The sequence below is a fragment of the Eumetopias jubatus genome, unplaced genomic scaffold, assembly GCF_037043125.1.
Source record: "Eumetopias jubatus isolate StellerSeaLion01/CBP00866 unplaced genomic scaffold, mEumJub1_p1.0 scaffold_14, whole genome shotgun sequence".
In the NCBI taxonomy this organism is placed as follows: Eukaryota; Metazoa; Chordata; class Mammalia; order Carnivora; family Otariidae; genus Eumetopias; species Eumetopias jubatus.
The window spans coordinates 71,113,364-71,134,184 of record NW_028274820.1 but is presented as its reverse complement, the minus strand read 5'-3'; the positions used below and the strand labels follow the sequence as shown (position 1 = coordinate 71,134,184).

General features: G+C 37.6%; 1 protein-coding gene across 1 annotated transcript in view; it reads left to right on the top strand.

Moving 5' to 3' along the window:
* The window catches only part of IMMP2L (inner mitochondrial membrane peptidase subunit 2), an 864,991-nt gene that overhangs the window by 24,245 nt on the left and 819,925 nt on the right, over positions 1-20,821 (top strand). The window contains exon 3 of the mRNA XM_028104812.2: positions 12,725-12,861. Within this exon, the coding sequence (XP_027960613.2) occupies positions 12,727-12,861 (135 nt within the window). The 5' untranslated portion in view covers positions 12,725-12,726. The remainder of the gene's footprint in view (positions 1-12,724; positions 12,862-20,821) is intronic.

Genomic DNA, 20,821 nt, shown 5'->3' with positions numbered 1-20,821 from the left:
AAAAATGGCTAAATCTCAACTGGCATTTACACCCAGCATCACAGTCAATCTTAGGCAGCCTTAAACCCTAGTTTTCCTCCTGATAGTTATAAATCCTTAAAACCATCCACTTCTACCAGAGACTAATTTCATCAAAGTTAAAAGTCTGATCCAGGGTATTGTATTCTAAAGACAGGGGAATATATTGTGCATTTCTTCATCTGCACTCTCAGCTTCCTCAGGTATCTTAACATAGTGGAAGCCTTGAAACCACTAAATGGAACTTTCCCATTAAGTGTGAGAAAACTTGCTCCTGATGTGAAATTACCTATGAGCCAACACAACTGATGCCATTTTCCTGCATATGCACTGATTTACACTAAAGAAATATCTGTTGTAGCAGAAAAGACTAATGTTAATTTGCTTTAGTTTGTAAAGATAATATGTACCCATTGTTGAAAGTTTAAATAATACAGAAAAATACAAAGAAAGTGAAAATCCTTTGACTACCAGTAATCACTACTGTCATCATTTTGGTTCATATTCTTTCTCACCTGACTTCTTTCCATGATTATGATGATGCTGCTGTATGTGTGTGTATAGAATTTCAAATAAATGAGTTCTTATTATACTTAGAGCTTTACAACTTTTTTCCAAAAGTGAATGTCAAGCAATATAGGTATTCTTTTTAGTGATTACAAATGATTCTACTTCATGCATGTCATAGTCTATTTATGTATTCATGGGCACTTAGATTGTTTTCAGGTTCACTGTTAGTAGTAATGGAGTACTGAAAATCCGTGATCATATCTTTGTACCCTAGAAGTGGTGCCCTGAACAGAGGGTGTGTTCATGTGACACATTGGTGCACATCGTCATGTTACATTCAAGAAAGGTTTTACCCGTTTGCACTACCAGGAGAATATGAGAGGTTGTATTTTCGCACCCTGGGTGCTTTTAGTTCTCTACATCTTTGTCAGCTTGATAGGTTAAAAAGGTGATTTTTATTTGTATTTGTTTTATTATTAGTGTGGCTGAACATCTTTTTATATCTCTATAAACTATCCATCTTTTGCTTTCAGTGAACTGCTTTTCATGTATTTTGCTCACTTTTCATTCAGAACATTTGTCTTTTTTCTTATAATGTGTAAGAACTGTATAATTTTAGATATATTAAACTTTGAGGATTAATATATATTGCAGCTTTTAATATCATGCTGATTATCTTTTAACCTTATTTATGGTATGTTTTGATTTTTATGTAGTCAGACCCATCAGTATTTTTCTTTAATGTTTTCTGGGTTTTGTAAAATGTTCAGAAATGCCTCTTTCCACCCCTAAAAGATTGTTTGCCTTTATTTTCCTTTATTAATTTTATGTTTGTTTTTATTTTTTATATTAATCTTTATGTGGAATTTTTTTTTCTATAATGAGTTAAATAAATATCCACCTTTGATTTTTTTTTTCCCTCTTCAAGTTGTGGGTGGTTATTTCAACATGATTTGTTAACTCAAGTCCTTCAGTGTTAATATTTTCATCATATAACATGTTTCTTTTGTGTCTTTGGATCTATTTCTGGGTTTACTATTTTATTAAATATGTATGCGAAACAATTTACCCCAAAACGCCATGGCTTAAAGCATGTATCATCTCTCACCGTTTCCATGGGTCTGTGATTTAGGAGCAGTTCACCTCTGCAGTTCTGACTCAGGGTCTCTTACGGTTGAAGTTAAGATTTCAGCCCAAGCCACAGTCATGTGAAGGCCTAAGTGAGGCAGGAGAATCAGGCTTGCAGTTGGCTCACCCACATGGCTGTCCACAGTAGTGCTGGCTACTGGGGAGAGGGAGGCCTCAGTTCCTTTCCAACAGGGCCTCTCCCATGGCTGGCTGTTCTCGGGACATGGTGTTGGCTTGCCTCAAAGTAGTGATGAGAGAGAGCTAGGAGGTAGCATTCCTTTTTGTGACTGGCCTCACAAATTACGTAACATCATTTATGCCACCTCTTTGCGAGAAGCCAGTCACTAAGTCCCGTCCACCCTTAAGAAGATAGGAATTAGGCTCATCATTTTGAAAGAGGCCTGTCAAGGAATTTGCAGAAATATTTTGAAGCCACCGTGGCTCCCTTTTGTTCCATTCATATATTTGATTATCTCTGCATTAATATATACCTTTTAAGAGACTTGTATCAAACTGATGGAATGGCACGGAATGCTTGCTCCACTGCGTTTGACAGCCATAGGCTCTTACTGATCAAGTATCTAACAACAGATATACAAAATAGTATTAATAATAATCTGGTGACATTTTAAGTTGCCTTATCTTCCCAACTTCTCATGCTTCTTTAGAATTATGTAGTAGGGATCATTGTATTTCATTGAAGGTACCCTGCTTACAGTATTTTTTTAAAAATTTGTTTTACGTTATTTCATACTGCTGTGATTTTGAATGTTGTGATTGGCAGATACGTCCTAGCTTCAGAGGACCTTGCATGTTGATGCAGCTTCACAGGTATCTTAAACAGTAACTCATACTGACAAGTGGGTAAAATCAAAATAAGGCATTTATGTGTGGGGAGCAATCTAAGTAACATCTCAGCTCCATATGCTGTATGCTCACCAGGGACTCATTATGATCCCTAGACTTTCTGTTCAGCAGACACTTGAGTCCAGAAAGTGCTGTGCTCCATCTGCCTTAGTCTCCAGGCTGCACAGGATGAGCCTCTTGGTACTCTGACCTCTTGGCTGCTATTTTTTTTTTTTAAACTTATGTTGCCAGCCTGGTCTTTGTTGCCATTTCAACAAGTGTGTGCACCCTGCCCACTACGCTTGCACCTGTAAATTTAAAGGACCCTAGCTACTTCTTCCAAAGGCATCAGTTACTGTGGCTTTTACCTTACATCGCGTAAATCTTCTCATCTGGCTTGCATCCTTATTTATCCAGCACTGAGCCTGCACGGCTCTTGTTTGAACTCCCCGTGGGCATGCAGCTGCCGTAGATGGGCTGTGGGCAACCTTCCAAAGCTTCCGACCATTTGGACAGATTTTATTTTTGACAGACTAATCAGAGCTTTAATATGCTTCCCTGCTGGGGGAGCCTGTGTTTCTAATTTTTATCTTTATCATTCTGTAAAGAGTAATAATAGTCCCTGCGCTGGCCCTAAGTTTGCTGGTTCCATTGTATTTTCCAGTCCCACTTTTTTTTTTTTTTTTTTTTTTTATGACCTTGGTTTTTCATCTTTGCCCCTTTAGGGTCTGGTTGGCCTTGGTTATTTTGAGAAACCTTCCTACTTCCCGTTCCCAACCCTGATCAAAGGAAAAGCCGTGTTTTTCTCCTTATCTCTTAATGTGAATTTGAGCTGATGTTTTATATTCACTTAAAGGCATTTGTGGCCCAGTAAAGAAAGCAGTTTATTTGAGGCATGAAGGGTAGAGGTCGGAATAGGATTTCCATGAGACCCTGAAATCATGCTCTTTTAAAAAATTGCTTATTGCACTTACTGTTGAACCCATTAGAGACCCTGTACCATTTAAAAATAGGGCAGAAATAGGATTAGTGTAAATAGTGGCTAAGAGAAATGAATATGAAGCAATTATTAGAGAGTGGGCCAGAATCTGAGATTGTGAGATAGGTAAGGAACAGCAAAGCTCATACCTCAGGTAATTGTGCTGCTCCAGGAACTGCATGTCACCTGGTGTTTTCAGTGACATTTTCCCATTACTCATGTTATTGCCTGATGCTTACTTTCCAATATTCTTCTTATTTACTTTGTGCCCTTCTTTTTTTTTAGGTTCTCAATGTTATATTCTTCTCATTATTTCCTTTCACTCCTATTTCTTAATTTTGATTTTTGAAGGGTTTTGAGATTTGTTTTTGAGGAGGATACTTTTTTCTTTTATAGGCTATCTTAATTTTTTTAAAAGCCAATTTCACATGCAGTGAAATGCTAAATAATTTTTTTTAAAGCTACTCAGTAAGTATTCTGATACTGGAAGTATGTTCTTTTGTTAATTCAAAACATTATTGTTTCAGGAATAAATAGCTTATGGTGAATAGTCCAAAATTCCCTAATTACTTTGTTTGGGTTGTAGGTGAGTACCTCGTGTGTTTCATTTACACATACATTTAAGTTGCCACATTGTTAGCTTAAAATCCACATTGCCTTTAGCCTTCACTTAATGACAGCAGTTATGCTTTTCTATTAAACTAAAAAAAAGTAGAGTGCAGTGTTGATACCCAAATTTTGTGATTATTAGGGTTAAAGCTTACCAAGCTTCTTCTTGCTAATGGCTATCATTTAGTAGGATTTTACTCACTCTACAGAAAGCTATTCACTTGCCTGTTAATTTTTATGGTAAACTATTTTTGCAGAATTTATGGCATTTTAATAACTGAAATTTGAGATTGGGCCTTAGTTGTAAATGTGGTCAAATGGTGTCCATTTGGAGTTAAAGGATAAAGATAATTTATGGGATTAGGGTGGACTGAGCCAGCTTTTGGGGAGGCTCATAATACCACAGTATTATGGATTTAGTTTTATATGGTTTTCAAAAATACTGGAGTCATGAGGGTTTCTATTTTGCTAAGGGACAAAACATAGCAAAATAAAAAAATAAGTATTAAATACAGTCTTATTCCTCAATTCTCTTAACATATATCCTGTTTCTTGGTCTGGCCAGCATCTATCTCAGGCCAGAGATAAACCTTTACTTTCAGAATCATATTTTCCTCTTGTCTCAGAAATTTACCAAATATAATTTATCCTTCTTTTATTTCCAACATTTTAATGGCAATTTTTAAAGGTATAGAAAAGTTATTTTTTAGCAGACATTCTTAAACCCACCTTTTACATTTAAATTCATTTTTTTCTTTCCACTTTTTCTCGTGAATGTTTTCCTTGCAATTTCAGCACCTGTCTTCCTCCTCCTCCTCCTCCTCTTCCTCCTCCTCCTCCTCCTCCTTCTTCCAATGGCTATTATATAACTTCTTCCTGTGGTCCAGTTCTGGCACTGAGTCATATTTTTCCTTTATTCTGCTTTTAAAAAAACCTCAAATCACCTAAGATAGTGCTGAGATGTTGGCAATCCATAATTCTTGTTAATTAGCCAATATCACTAAATATGATAGTCCCTAACCAGTTAAATGCTAGAACAAGATTAAGTTCAGAGCAGAACAAAAGTATCACTCTGTTTAATAGATATCCATTACCTAGAAGATTGGCTTTACTGGTTTTATTGCATGTAACAAACATCCTTAAGTCTATTGTTCTTTTTTGATTTGTTATTGCTAGTCCCTTTTTTTAGACATGGCTAATGCTTTTACCTGCAGAAATACCTTTTATTTGATGATCCAGTCATTGTTCTCTAATGTACATATACTGTATTCAGATACTAGCTTTATGGGACTTTATTTTTTTTTCTTCATACAAATGCTTGCTTAAGCAGAACATGTGTGAACATTTTATACCTCCAAAACACCATGCAGGTTTTCTCAGGTGAAAGAATTGTGGCTCAGCAAGACAAACAACACTTTGTCCAAAGTCACGTGATTGAATCATGATTTGAACTGAGGTCAGTTAGATTCAGAGGCCACCAACTTTATACTGACTTTCCCTCTTTGCTGATGCTCCCTCTGCAGAGCACTGCTGGCCTCTCCTTGGATAGAGGGGGGACTCCTTTTCTGAGGCAGAGGGAAGAGTGGGCATAAATGCTGCACATTTGCAAATTGGAGTCCTTACCAAAAACTCATGAAGTTGCATATCTTAGTTGTTTTCTGGTTGTGTTTTCTCTCAACACCAGGTATAGTAGAACATAACCCTAGAATTCATTTGTGTTTAAACATTCCTGACTTAAAATTAAGTATGTCAATTTTAATCTCTACTCTCTTGGTATCCAGTTGCTCATCAGTTTAGCAATAGGGAATTACAATTATCTCTATCAAAGGAGCAGTTTTAGGTCAAGACAGAGGACCATTATTATCTTCGCTAGGCTACTAGTTTTGACTTTTATTGGGTATCTTTGCCAGAACATGGTTCAATTTATGTCTAACTCCATTACATTTATCCCCTTTATTATTTTTGGCTAGTTTTTCTTTCTTTTTTTAAAGATTTTATTTATTTGACAGCGAGAGGGAGACAGGGAGAGAGGGAACACAAGCAGGAGTGGGAGAGGGAGAAGCAGGCCTCCCGCCAAGCAGGGAGCCTGAGGCGGGGCTCAATCCCAGGACCCTGGGATCATGACCTGAGCCAGAGGCAGACTCTTAAGGACTGAGCCACCCAGGTGCCCCTTGGCTAGTTTTTCTTTATTCTTTGTTTTTTCTTACCATTTTGTCCTGAGAATTTTTGAGTGAGAACTGCTAAGTCACATGAGTTAAAAGATAAAGGAATTGATGCTGGAGTTCACATTCTGAAGATTACCAATTGTCTATTTTATAAGGTATTGTTTATTTGTAAAGTGAAAGGAGCAAGGTGGCCCTGAATTTTATTTTAAATTGGTTTCCATAGATTACTTTCCCAGATCTGCTTCCAGTAGAATCAAAATTGTTCTCGTTCAGGGGTGCCTGGTTGGCTCAGTCGGTTAAGCATCTGCCTTTGGCTCAGGTCATGATCCCAGGGTCCTGGGATCAAGCCCTGCCTGGGGCTCCCTGCTCAGCGGGAAGTCTGCTTCTCCCTCTCCCTCTGCCACTCCCCCCCTCCCTCTTACAACGCGCTCCCTCGTGGGCTTTCTCTCTCTCTCCCTTTCTCTTTTAGATAAAATCTTTTAAAAAGTTGTTCTAGTTCATTAATTATTACTTTTCTCTTGCATTAGTTAGTCCAAATGTATCCAAATTCCTCCTGGTTTCGCACATGCGTAGGTTGTTTGCAGATTGAGGTTATTGGTAGCAGGAGCTCCTGGAGAGATCCATGGAGAAGGGTAGTCTGATCATGCATGGTCATCTACTTATTTCCTGTGATCTTGTGACAAGTCCCCCTTAGAAGGAACTTGACTTTGGTCTGTCTTTTTACCTTTGGTGTCTTAGTAGAGTGTCTAGCAAAGTAGACAATGTAGCAAGAATGAAAATGTAAGCTCTGTATGGCCCAGGACCACACCTACCTTGTGCATTGTGTACTCATCCCTTAGCACAGTTCCCAGATACATAGTAGGTGAGCAATGAATATATATTGAGTGAGCAGGGAATTGGGTGTCTGATTTGCTTGGATTCTCTGATGTTCATAGTTTGATATATAGTTTGAGTTTAGAAGTAAAATCTTGATTTGGTTATCCAAATGTGCAGGCTTATTATTGTGATTGAAAGATTACATTTTATATAAGGTACTGCCTTGTAATTTATTATTTTCTCTTACCTTCAAACCTCCCACAGAATTTTTAAATAGTATTTGTAATTAGGATGACTTGAGGTGTATTTATCCACCTGGTTTCTATGGATGAGTGACTGGTGACTTTGTAGAGGCTAAAATATAAGCAAGTTTAAGAATCATTTTAGATGAATTCAGGCATGATCAAGCCATTACAAGTCATGAGAGGAAAAAGAGGCATTTATGGTATAGGTCATTATGTGGTTGAGGTCAGCATCACCAAGAAACTTTCCCTTGCAGGTGCTGTATAACAGGTGGCAAATATGATTTCAACTGAATCTGAAAGCTTATTTTAAAATATTCTCAGTTCAGCAATGAACCAGGTGTGCCTACTACTTAAGCATCAGTTTTTTCAGGAACAATGTTTTGAACCTAAATGACTTGCATGGTTACTAGAGAATGAGGTTACTGATAAAAATTATTCCCTTTTTGCTGGTGATGGTTTTAGTAGCATATTGTCATTGCTTAAAGGAAATTTTCTCAGAGGAAACAGATGCTAGGTGCTTATTAGTATGGCGGTTTTAAACATTGAGGGTGTGAACAAAAGACCATATCATTCCAATGATTTTTTGGCAATTTCTATAGAAAAAAATACATAAACTTTAACAGAATGTGAATGCCATACAACTTTAAACAATTTATTTGTACGACTTGACATGGAAATATAATGTTTGTTTCATTTACGTATGGTTTATTTTAGTGATAGTTAGAAGCTTTTAAAAATGTTTGACTTTTATGTGGTATAGGTGTCCTTTGCAATTCGGGTAAGACAGAACTATACCGAGGCTTTTGTTTTGAGCCTCTGAAAATAGTGACAACTTGTTTGCAAGGTAGCTTTATTTTTTCCCTTGGCTTGGGCAGAATCAGTGCACCTTCAGATTGGCACTCCTCCCACATGGTCTTTGAGAGTCTCTCAATAGAAAAATACTTGTCTTGACTTTGTTGTGCAGGAGATGGTCAGCAGTGGAGTTGTGAAGACAGGAAGTGAAAGAGCAGTGGCTTTCACTATAATTAAATGTTCTTTGACATGATTTGCACTTGTTCCAGCTTCTTCGCTGTTTCTTTCTTTCTTTTTTTAACTAGCTGTTTAATCAAAGCAAAGTCTTTTTTTTCTTTTTAACACTTAGAGTCTCAAACCTAAACGCAACTTCCTGTCTCTTCTTAGTGGTAATCTGAGTGACTTTTTAAAACTTTAGTATCTGCTGAAGTCCTGGAGAAACAATTGAAAAATTTATGGAAATAAGAATGTTGGACACAGAAAGGGCCTTAGAAATTGAGTCTAACCTCATTCTTTTTACAGACAAGGAAACTGAGGCCTGAAAGTGAGTTGGTGAGACATGCAGCAAGTTATAGGCCACCTCGGGGCCCCAGACTCTCATTACTATGATCCTTCCTGGGGGCCACAGTGACCAAATGGAGTAGCAGTATATGAGAGAGTGGATATTGGGAAAGGAGGGGAGGCTCAAAATTCTGGGACTCCAATTCTAATACAACTTATGTTTTCTTTCCCCCTTAATTTACATTGTAAGCATGCATGTTACCTTATAACCGGGATAGCTGCAGCATCATCATATTTGAAAGCTTTCCTAGTTTCTATTCTGCATATATCCCTAGTCATTTAGTGAAGGTCCATGCATGCAGGAAATAAGGAACAGCAAAGATAACACTTATATTCTCATTCTGTCTTGTGTTTGCTTTTTTTAATTCTAAGAGCCATACATGTATAAGAGCATGTTTTTTTTTCTTTTTTTTTAGATTTTATTTATCTATTTGACAGAGAACCAGTGAGAGAGGGAACACAAGCAGGGGGAGTGGGAGAGGGAGAAGCAGGCTTCCCGCTGAGCAGGGAGCCCGATGTGGGACTCGATCCCAGGACTCTGGGATCATGACCTGAGCCGAAGGCAGACGCTTAACGACTGAGCCACCCAGGCGCCCTAAGAGCATGTTTTTCTATTTTCATTTGTCCTATCATTTTTTTTTGGAGTCTAAATCCTCTGGTTGTCTAAGCCTGTTTGACCTGATAAAGTATACATTTGCTTAATATTTAGGCAAGCATATGTTTATGTGTTTCAAGCCAGTTTATTACTTAAAGTAGTCAAGTTGTCAGGTTGGTTGTAATATAGATTGTCAGCAAGATTTTCCTGTTTGAACCCAAATGCTACTATGGGTGAATAGAAAGGTAAGACTTTTTAAGGCTTTTCAAACTCTCAAGAAGTTTTCTAAAGCATATAATATTCCGACATGGCCTATTTTGGCTACATAAAAGAATTGCAGTCAGATATGTTGATTGCTGCATAAATAGGGAAGAATCTTACTCGGTGTTTTTTTGTTCTTAGAACAGCGTAGAGACTGGACTGAGAAAGGGTAGTTTATCATAATAGTAAATAGATCAGGACTGGCATCATCCTGTAGTATCCATATACTAAAGTGACTTCATAGCACATCTTTCTTTTTTAAATGTTAGAAACCAATGGAAGTTCAAAGAAGAAAATAGTCATGATCTACATTTCCAGCATCTAGGATGAACCACTCAGCATTCTGATAAGCCTGCTTTTTCTATCTCTTTCTAAACTTTACTAATTATACAAGTGACATGAGTGGTTAGTAAACAATGAGCACAATAATACAAATAATATTCTATTTTAAATACTTTTATATGCTTATACAAATTTACATAGAAAATATAAAGTATTGTTTGTGAGAGTTTTTAAATGATATTATATTGTGTGCCCAGCCATCTTTATATTCTCTTCCCTTAACATTGGTGTTTAGCAGTCAATAACTAAATGTTTACTAAAGTAAAAATTGCAAATTAGCAAATAAATTGTGTATATACTTTATCCAAATTGAACTTCTGTTAGTTTCTTAAGTAGCTACATTTTACTTTGCTTCTAGGCCTTCACACTTGCTGCTCCTTGTGCCTGAAATGCTCGGGTCCCACCTCGATTGCTGTTTCCTTGGGAGACCTTTGCTGATCATTTTCTGATGGAAGGAATTCCTTTCTCCATATTCCCATGCTCCAGGGCTTGGCCCTTTTCAATACTCATTTCCATTTAAAATATTTCTTTAGGGGCATCTTTCCTGGTATAGTGTAACCCCTTGAGAGCAAGGACCACATCTGCTTTTCCACTCCTAAATTTCTAGCGCCTAACTTATGGCCTTGTGCTTAGTAGGACTGAATAAAGGTTTGATAAATTGAATTGTGAGCATGTTTTTACTACTTTGGAATGCAATTCAAGGGATTGACAAAATAACAGTGCTTTCATAGGTCACTACTGCCTCTTGACACCTCCTTCTCTTAGCTCCTCTCCCCTCCCTTGCCATTGCCCATTCATGTCCAATCACGTCATTTTAACCTCCAAAATATGTATTGTAAGTCTGCTCATTTTTTTTTTTTTTTTTAAGTAAGCTCTACACCCAACGTGGGGCTGGAACTCACAACCCCGAGATCAAGAGTCGCCTGCTCCACTGACTGAGCCAGCCAGACGCCCCACGTCTGCTCATTTTATTCCATCTCTGTCACCACCACTGTGGTCCAGCCTACCATCATCTCTTGCTCAGGACCACTAGAATAATTTGGTCTCCCCACATTCATCTTGTCATATCCAATGAAATAGAACAAACTAAAATGATAGCCTATTATGTAATAAGAATAAGTAGTTTTGTGAAACTGTTTTCAGTTCTTATTTGCTGCATTGTGAGGGTATATGTGTAAGTTGTGTGTATATGAGTTAGTACTTGAGTACTTGGTTGCTCTATAGAATGTATTTCTTAATGTGGGACATGGTCAAAACAGTTTGAAAGCCATTGTCCTATACTGATAACTCTGGAGAATTCTTTTGCTCTGTCAGGATCAGAAGACTATTCTTCATTACCATGTGACCCTCTTTTGTATGTGTCTTTAAAGGAAAAATTCCTTTAAAATAAAGTGAGAAGTGAAGTCTTTTGGATGAAGCTATTTGGAAGTGGTCCCACCCTTTCTTTATATGTTCCTCTGTGTCTCCTTTCAAGTTTAAGTTATATAGGTCAGTGGGTAAAATCTTCAGGTATGAGTAGTTGGACAGAATTTAACTGTAATTTTTCTGCTTTTTTAATATACACATGCAAATAAGTAAATAATTATACTTATTTCTGTATTTATATTTACTCATTTCTCCCTCCCTCTCACTCTATTGTTCATGAATATATTTTTTAGTCTTTTTCTTTTCCTTCTTATATTCTTATCTATTTTTGGCTTCTTTTCATGTCTATAATATTAATATTACCATAACATTGCTCTCATTGGAAGTGTGACTTTTGGGAACTTAAACATGAAAAGCGTAAACACTGTCCCAGCATATGCCTTTCTGGTATATGCTTGGTGTAAATTGCATTTCTGGACCCTTTTGAACCTGCTCTCAAAAGGACAAGAAATTTTAGGTCATCCCTTGGAAGCAAACTGACCTGTTTAGGGCTAAACAAACCTTGTGGTTGTGTTAGGGAACTTTTCAGTTACTCTGATCTAGTTGTATACTGCAAAGAAGGAGAGGTCAAGAGACCTCTAACCTCATCATCCCCTTCAATCTTGGGTAGCACATGGAGCTTGTCTAAGTAAGACTGTGAACAAAACGATCATTTATATCTTTCCCAACCATGAAGTTTCTTCATCTCTTGGACTGTGTTCGACTCTCTTTGGTCTGGTAGTGTAGCATATCTTGATCTCTCACTATTTTGTTTTTCATTGCATGAGACAATTAAGGGATTGCTTATCCCTAGAAAAATCTGAAAATTAGTCAGGTGGTTATAGGGTAAGTGAGTACAGCACAATTATAGTGCCTCCATGGTGCTGGGGACCCGGGACCCTTCTATTTTGTTGCTTTGCCATCTTTAACTTGAGATGGCTTCTCCTGTCTCTACCACCACCTTGTTATCATGGTATCGTAAAAAGGGAAACACGAAGAGGAGGGCATTCTCCTTTTCAGGGCACAATGTGGAAATTTATCATTTTTACTCATATGCCATTCATCTGACCTAGTTACATGGTCACACTTAGCTGCAAGGGAGGCCAGGCAGCCCTGTGTACCACTGAAACTTGTGTGACTGTGGACGAGAACAGATGTCAGGAGAGGAAGAAGCAGTTCCACCCTAATAGTCAACAACCTGAAGGAATTTACTGTTTAGTGAAGAGAAAGTTTCCACTGAAGTTATCAAGTGGACTTCAGTTACTGAAAAGAGTTAACCTGAGTTACTGTATTTGCCTTTGGGATTTAAGTCAGATTTATTCCACTGCTTATAGGGATGAGTGTGAAAGATATTAAGAGATGAGGTTGTTTTTCCTTAACTCTTACTTTTCCTGTGCTGTTTTTGTTTTTTCTTTTTTACCTTTTTTGAGGCTAATTTTGTACTTGTTTTCAGGTATGGCACAGTCACAAGGCTGGGTGAGAAGGTATGCCAAAGCCTTCTGTAAGGGTTTTTTTGTGGCGGTGCCCATGGCCGTGACTTTCTTGGACCGGGTGGCCTGTGTGGCAAGAGTGGAGGGAGCATCAATGCAGGTAAAAACAAATGTGGTTTCGTTCTTTATAGCACATGCTTCATGGTTTCTCATGTACTAGCAGTGGGATTTCTGTATATTATTTCTATGATGGGACCAGAAAAGTTTTAAAAAAGGCCTTGACCTGAAATTTAACTTTACTAAATTTTTTTAAAAGGTCTTTTAATGTGGTCATATTATAAACAGGGTAGAGGTGAATAAACGTAATTATCAAATAGTTCTCTATATCTATAGGTTTTTTTTAGTTTTTATTTTATTTTATTTATTTTAGTATTGTAAATAGAGAGTCTAAGGAAATTTTCCTAAATGACACCATTTTCTGTGGATATGGCCTGGGATTTTAAGATATTTTAATTATCTATATTTGAATCCATACTTAAATATCCTTTTAAGGCCAAATTATTAGTTGCAGGATGGGTTTGGGTCAAATTCAGTTACTGTGTGTGTGTATATATATATATATATATTTACTATCTCTATCTCATTGTCCGTATGTATATATATATGTACATACACACACCCAAAATATGTATGTATGCACAAAATATATACATACTATATGTATACACATACTCAAGTGTGTATATATACATAAATACACATACGTATTCAGGTATATATATGTATGTATACATATGTGTGTATGCATATACACTTGTAGAAGGTAGAAAAGTCTAGAGCACTGGTTCCAGATATTCTGGGTGTGTTCTCTAAGCATGTTGCTGATTGAAAATATTAAATGCAGTTTATATTGGAAGAATTTCACAGTGGAGATTTCCAAAACTTGTATGCAAATAGTCTTCTGGAATAACTTAGAGAAGACTTTGTTGTTCTAAAATTGATGTCTAGAACCTAACCGTGTGAGTAAGTTTATGTAATTAAGAATTTGCATTTTGTGATATGATTTGTTTTCTTCCATTATGAGCATGTATTAAGTTCACATTGTGCTAAATAGCTGTATAAAACAAGTAAAATGAATATATAAGCTTGTAAGAGCTTAAAGTTGTATAAAGAAAAACCATTTTGTTTTTCCTTTTTTTTTAGTCAGAACTAGTTAAGGTCATAGGTATCAGCTTTGAGGAGTTAGAATGAGTTTGCTTTTTTAAATGTAATTTTTGTATTGAAAATCAATACAAAACTTACAACTTCCTGAGTTCTGGTAATGAGTGCTGTTTTGCTATACGACCATTACTATTCCGACATAGATTTTTCCAGAACACAAAGCCTTCTTACCTTGGAATTGATGATATTCCAGAGGATCATACGGCAGTCATAGTATCCTAATCTTCATGTTTTAGCCCAGTATATACCCACTGAACATCTGTGTTCATGGTTTGTGCTAAGAGGGAATTCATTAAAAAAATATAAGAAATTGATTGTCTTATGAAAAGACAAGGCTTATCCCTAGTTAAGAAGGCAGTGAAGAAAGTGTTAAATAGTGTCATTCTTAAATGCCAGTCTGTTAACTCAGATTTTTTGCTGCAGGTACATTTGCTGCAGATACATTTCTTACAGTGTTCCTGGACCCTACTCCCCAAAGAAGTCAAATTTTTTACCTTGTAGTTTGGTATATTATGTAGAATTTCCTTGGCTACTGATTACAGGAAAACAGCTTGAATTGAGTTAGATATACAGGAGAGTTTATTGGAAGGCTTATTATGTACCCAGGAGGAAGGCAGAAGTGTGGCCATCATCAGGGACAACTGGTCCGGGGATTTGGACACTGCAGGGTGCTCCGTCTTCTGTGTTTCTGCCATCTGTTTCTGTCTGCATCTTGGCTTCACTCTCTCAAACTGGCTTTCCCCACCATGCAGGCACACTGCTGCTTTAAGATGCCCCATTTCATCACCAATTGAGAGAGATTTCTCCTCTTGCCTTAATTTCACTTTGAAAGATCTTGGGAAAAGACTGTGATTTATTGTTTCAGTCACGTGCCCTTATCTATACAAATATAGATCAACTTTGACCAGTGGGTTAGAGTGCCATGCCCAGCTTCAGACAGGTACACATACCCCTAGCCTGTGGCTAGGCTCAGTAAGAAAATGATGGTATATATTTGAATCACATTGTTCCATGGGCCTTCAGCTTTCAGGGTAAGTTAGGGGTGACATTTCCCAAAGAAAGTGTATGGTATTTTCAGAATGAAAGAGGAAATGATATCCTGGGAAGAAAATAGAGATGTGTGTTTATTACAGTTGGGTCTGTATTTTAGGATTTTTTGACTCCTTCTAAGTATAATAGAGAATTTATTTATAATTTCATGAGCTATTACTAAAACATACTTAATTAGGAGCAGAAATTGCAATCATGGGATATAGTGATTAATTAATGAAGCATTTTTGAAGACATCTTTGCTACTGTACAGCTTTGATGAACTGAACATGTTTAGACCATGGGGTTCAGCAGAATTTTTGACCAAAAATTTGACAAAAAATCTTGCCTTCAATTTTCTGTAGTGACACAAGTACTAAATAGCTTGCAGGGTATGTGGACATCTCTGGAAGTCCCCGAGCATCTTGCAAGGAACATACCTGCTTTTATTGACTCTGAGGCATGAGAATTATATCTGGTATTTGGCAGTTGGTTGATTTGTTCTGAAGGAAGGGAGTTCTCTGGATGTGTGGTGATGCCTTCTTGTGCCAGGTTTAGAAGTATGAGAGAAAGGTAGAAGAAGCAATTGGCAAGAAATAAAATGAAGTGTGGAGAAGAAGAGGAAAGAAAGTAACCTAGACTGGTTGGGTAGTAGAGGACGATGGAGAAAATGAGACAACTGGTACAATGAGCCGGAGGCAGAGTGGCACAGAGGACCAGTGTGAAAGAGACTCAAGACAGAAATGTGCTCCCCGGAAGGCATTGCTAGGCCCCTTTGTGAGACCTCCCTTGGAGCTGTACCCTTGAGTGCTGATACATCTCTGTGGCATGTTTGTGTATAGCACCGTGAGATATGTCATTCTACATCTCAGTATTCATTGAAGGAATCTGTGCCATTTAGAAGGAATTCATGTTGGTGTAGATTACCAGTCTTGAGAATCATTCATTGTGTAGTGCTTTAGAATTCCTGTGTATTCAGGTGGAAAGATCATATCTAGTCATTTCTGTCATTTCAAATATATGAATCATTTTGTGACTCAGGAGGTCATTTTGAGATATGGACAATAATGAAAAGCAGTGGTAACTCTGAGTTGGAATAGGGAATCATTTATCAAATGGCTATGAAGTGTGAAACACTCTTTTAGGTGCTGTAGGGGGATGGCAAATCAGGTACGGATTCTGTCTTCAATGTACTTTTACTTTAGTAGAAGTGGTTCAAAGTAATTAACTCAATGATGGATACATTTTCAGATGAGAAGATACCAAGCTGTCAGACATATTTGGCCAGTGCCTGGTACTGAAATGAAAACCGGTTTGCTTTAGCATACTATTTTGGAGCATGGACCTGGAAGTTTTAATTTGGAATAGAGTGGTACCAGAGAATAATACCTTGAGCCCTTTTATTGTTGGTCACAGTATTAACTTTTACTATAGCAATAAACTACCCTAAGATTTCAGTTGCTTGCATTCAGATCATTATTTCTTGCTCATGGGTCAGTAGATTAACTGTAGTCACTCTGGACTCTGGGTTTGGTTCCCTCCACTTCATGTATCTTTCATTGTGGGACCTACACTGAAGGAGCCATGGCTGCTTGGGGTATGTTCTCACGGGTGATAGCAGGATATCAGAGGGTGAGTAGAAACACTCAGAACCTCTTAAAGCCTCAGTTCAGAACTTCTACTCTTTTGTTCACATTCCATTGGTCAAAGTAATTCACGTGTCAAAACCCAAAGTCCGTGAGATCGGGGAGTCATGGCAAAGTGAGGAGGGAAGGAAGAATAGTGAGTAGGTGAGTACACAGACCACAGCCACTATGACTCCAACGATACCTGGTTGACTTCAGAGGTAATCTAAAAGTTGTTTTTCACCTTTGAGTCTACCTCCAATGACCCTAGTCTTTGGAGTCAAAGACTGACAAAATTGGAATAGATTGAAATTTTGAGTCACTGAATTCTGGAATGGGTTGATCCATTTTAGATGTCTTTAAGTTGGAGTCATCCAGGGCCACTTGGATCATCACTTTAGAGTGGCTTTTCTTAAAGGTCACTCTGCAACTTGTAGACATGTTATTTAAGAAAATCCAAGGACTGAAAGATCACATCTCATTAAAGAGAAATATAATACCAGTCTTTTGGAGTATATTGAATAAATGCTGTTATAGCAACACTGGAAATTCACTTTGGTAGCAAATTTTGCATGAGAACTGTTTCTTATGTCTTTTTAGAATTCTGCTGGCTTGGGATTTAATAGGAAAGGCTTGTTTCCAGGATACCTTCTTACAAGAAATCTTTACTTTTTTTTTTAAATTTTATTTTATTATGTTAATCACCACACATTACATCATTAATTTTTGATGTAGTGTTCCATGATTCATTGTTTGCGTATAACACCCAGTGCTCCATTCAGTATGTGCCCTCTTTAATACCCATCACCAGGCTAACCCATCCCCCAACCCCTCCCCTCTAGAACCCTCAGTTTGTTTCTCATGGTTCATCTCCCCCTCCGATTTCCCTTCCTTCGTTTTTCCCATTCTACTATCTTTTTTTTTCTTTTTTTTAACATATAATGTATTATTTGTTTCAGAGGTACAGGTCTGTGATTCATCAGTTTTACACAATTCACAGTGCTCATCATAGCACATACCCTCCCCAATGTCCCTCATCCAGCCACCCCATCCCTCCCACCCCCCACCACTCCAGCAACCCTCAGTTTGTTTCCTGAGATTAAGAATTCCTCATATCAGTGAGATCATATGATACATGTCTTTCTCTGATTGACTTATTTTGCTTAGCATAATACCCTCTAGTTCCATACACGTCATTGCAAATGGTAAGATTTTGTTTTTTTTTGTTTTTTTGATGGCTGCATAATTTTCCATTTTATATATATATATATATACATACACACACACACACACACACACATACACATACACACACACACCACATCTTCTTTATCCATTCATCTGTTGGTGGACATCTTGGCTCTTTCCACAGTTTGGCTATTGTGGATTGCTGCTATAAACATTGGGGTGCATGTACCCCTTCCGATCCCTACATTTGTATCTTTGGGGTAAATACCCAGTAGTGCAATTGCTGGATCGTATGGTAGCTCTATTTCCAACTTTTGAGGAACTCCATACTGTTTTCCAGAGTGGCTTTACCAGCTTGCATTCCCACGAACAGTGTAGGAGGGTTCCCCTTTCTCCTCATCCCCGCCAACATCTGTTGTTTCCTGACTTGTTAATTTTAGCCATTCTGACTGGTGTGAGGTGGTATCTCATTGAGGTTTTGATTTGGATTTCCCTGATGCCGAGCGATGTTGAGCACTGTTTCATGTGTCTGTTGGCCATTTGGCTGTCTTCTTTGGAAAAATGCCTGTTCATGTCTTCTGCCCATTTCTTGATTGGATTATTTGTTCTTTGGGTGTTGAGTTTGATAAGTTCTTTATAGATTTTGGATACTAGCTCTTTATCTGATACGTCATTTGAAAATATCTTCTCCCATTCTGTCAGTTGGCTTTTGGTTTTGTGGACTGTTTCCTTAGCTGTGCAAAAGATTTTATCTTGATGAAATCCCAATAGTTAATTTTTGCCCTTGCTTCCCTTGCCTTTGGCAGTGTTTCTAGGAAAAAGTTGCTATGGCTGAGGTCGAAGAGGTTGCTGCCTGTGTTCTCTAGGATTTTGATGGACTTCTGTCTCACATTTAGGTCTTTCATCCATCTGGAGTTTATTTTTGTGTGTGGTGTAAGGAAATGGTCCAGTTTCATTCTTCTGCATGTGGCTGTCCAATTTTCCCAATACCATTTGTTGAAGAGACTGTCTTTTTTCCACTGGACATTCTTTCCTGCTTTGTTGAAGATTAGTTGACCATAGAGTTGAGGGTCCATTTCTGGGCTCTCTATTCTGTTCCATTGATCTATATGTCTGTTTTTGTGCCAGTACCATACTGTCTTGATGACAGCTTTGTAATAGAGCTTGATGTCTGGAATTGTGACGCCGCCAGCTTTGCTTTTCTTTTTCAACATTCCTCTGGCTATTGGGGGTCTTTTCTGGTTCCATACAAATTTTAGGATTATTTGTTCCATTTCTTTGAAAAAAGTTGATGGTATTTTGATAGGGGTTGCATTAAATGTGTAGATTGCTCTAGGTAGCATTGGTATCTTCATAATGTTTGTTCTTCCAATACATGAGCATGGAACGTTTTTCCATTTCTTTGTGTCGTCTTCAATTTCTTTCATGAGTATTTTATAGTTTTATGAGTACAGATTCTTTGCCTCTTTGGTTAGATTTATTCCTAGGTATCTTATGGTTTTGGGTGCAGTTGTAAATGGGATCGACTCCTTAATTTCTCTTTCTTCTGTCTTGTTGTTGGTATATAGAAATGCAACTGATTTCTGTGCATTGATTTTATATCCTGCCACTTTATTGAATTCCTGTATGAGTTCTAGCAGTTTTGGGGTGGAATCTTTTGGATTTTCCACATAAAGTATCATATCATCTGCAAAGAATGAGAGTTTGACTTCTTTGCCCATTTGGAGGCCTTTGATTTCTTTTTGTTGTCTGATTGCTGTGGCTAGGACTTCTAGTACTATGTTGAATAGCAGTGGTGATAGTGGACATCCTTGCCATGTTCCTCACCTTAGGGGGAAAGCTTTCAGTTTTTCCCCATTGAGAATGATGTTCACTGTGGGTTTTTCATAGAGGGCTTTTATGATATTGAGGTATGTACGCTTTATCCCTACACTCTGAAGAGTTTTAATCAAGAAAGGATGCTATAGTTTCTCAAATGCTTTTTTGCATCTACTGAGAGGATCATATGGTTCTTGTTCTTTCTTTTGTTAATGTATTGTAGCACATTGATTGGTTTGCGGATGTTGAACCAACCTTGCAGCCCAGGAATAAATCCCACTTGGTCGTGGTGAATAATCCTTTTAATGTGCTGTTGGATCCTGGCTAGTATTTTGGTGAGAATTTTTGCATCCATGTTCATGAGGGATATTGATCTGTTAATTCTCCTTTTTGATGGGATCTTTGTCTGATTTTGGGATCAAGGTGATGCTGGCCTCATAAAATGAGTTTGGAAGTTTTCCTTCCATTTCTGTTCTTTGGAACAGTTTCAGAAGAATAGGTATTAATTCTTCTTTAAATGTTTGGTAGAATTCCCCTGGGAAGCCATCTGGCCCTGGGCTCTTGTTTGTTGGGAGATTTTTGATGACTGCTTCAATTTCCTTAGTGGTTATAGGTCTGTTCAGGTTTTCTATTTCTTCCTGGTTCAGCTGGATAGTTGATACATCTCTAGGAATGCATCCATTTCTTCCAGATTATCTAATTTGCTGGCATAGAGTTGCTCATAATATGTTCTTATAATTGTTTGTATTTCTTTGGTGTTGGTTGTGATCTCTCCTCTCTCATTCATGATTTTATTTATTTGGGTCATTTTTTTTCTTTGGAATTCATCTCTTTTCTTTTTGATAAGTATGGCCAGGGGTTTATCAATCTTATTCTTTCAAAGAACCAGCTCCTAGTTTCGTTGATCTGTTCTGCTGTTCTTTTGGTTTCTATTTCATTGATTTCTCCTCTGATATTTATTATTTCTCTTCTCCTGCTGGGTTTGTGCTTTATTTGCTGTTCTTTCTCCAGCTCCTTTAGGTGTAGGGTTAGGTTGTGTATTTGAGACCTTTCTTGTTTCTTGAGAAAGGCTTGTATTGCTATATACTTTCCTCTTAGGACCGCCTTTGCTGCATCCCAAAGATTTTGAACAGTTGTATTTTCTTTTTTTTTTAAGGTTTTATTTATTTATTTGACAGAGAAAGACACAGCAATAGAGGGAACACAAGCAGGGGGAGTGGGAGAGGGAGAAGCAGGCTT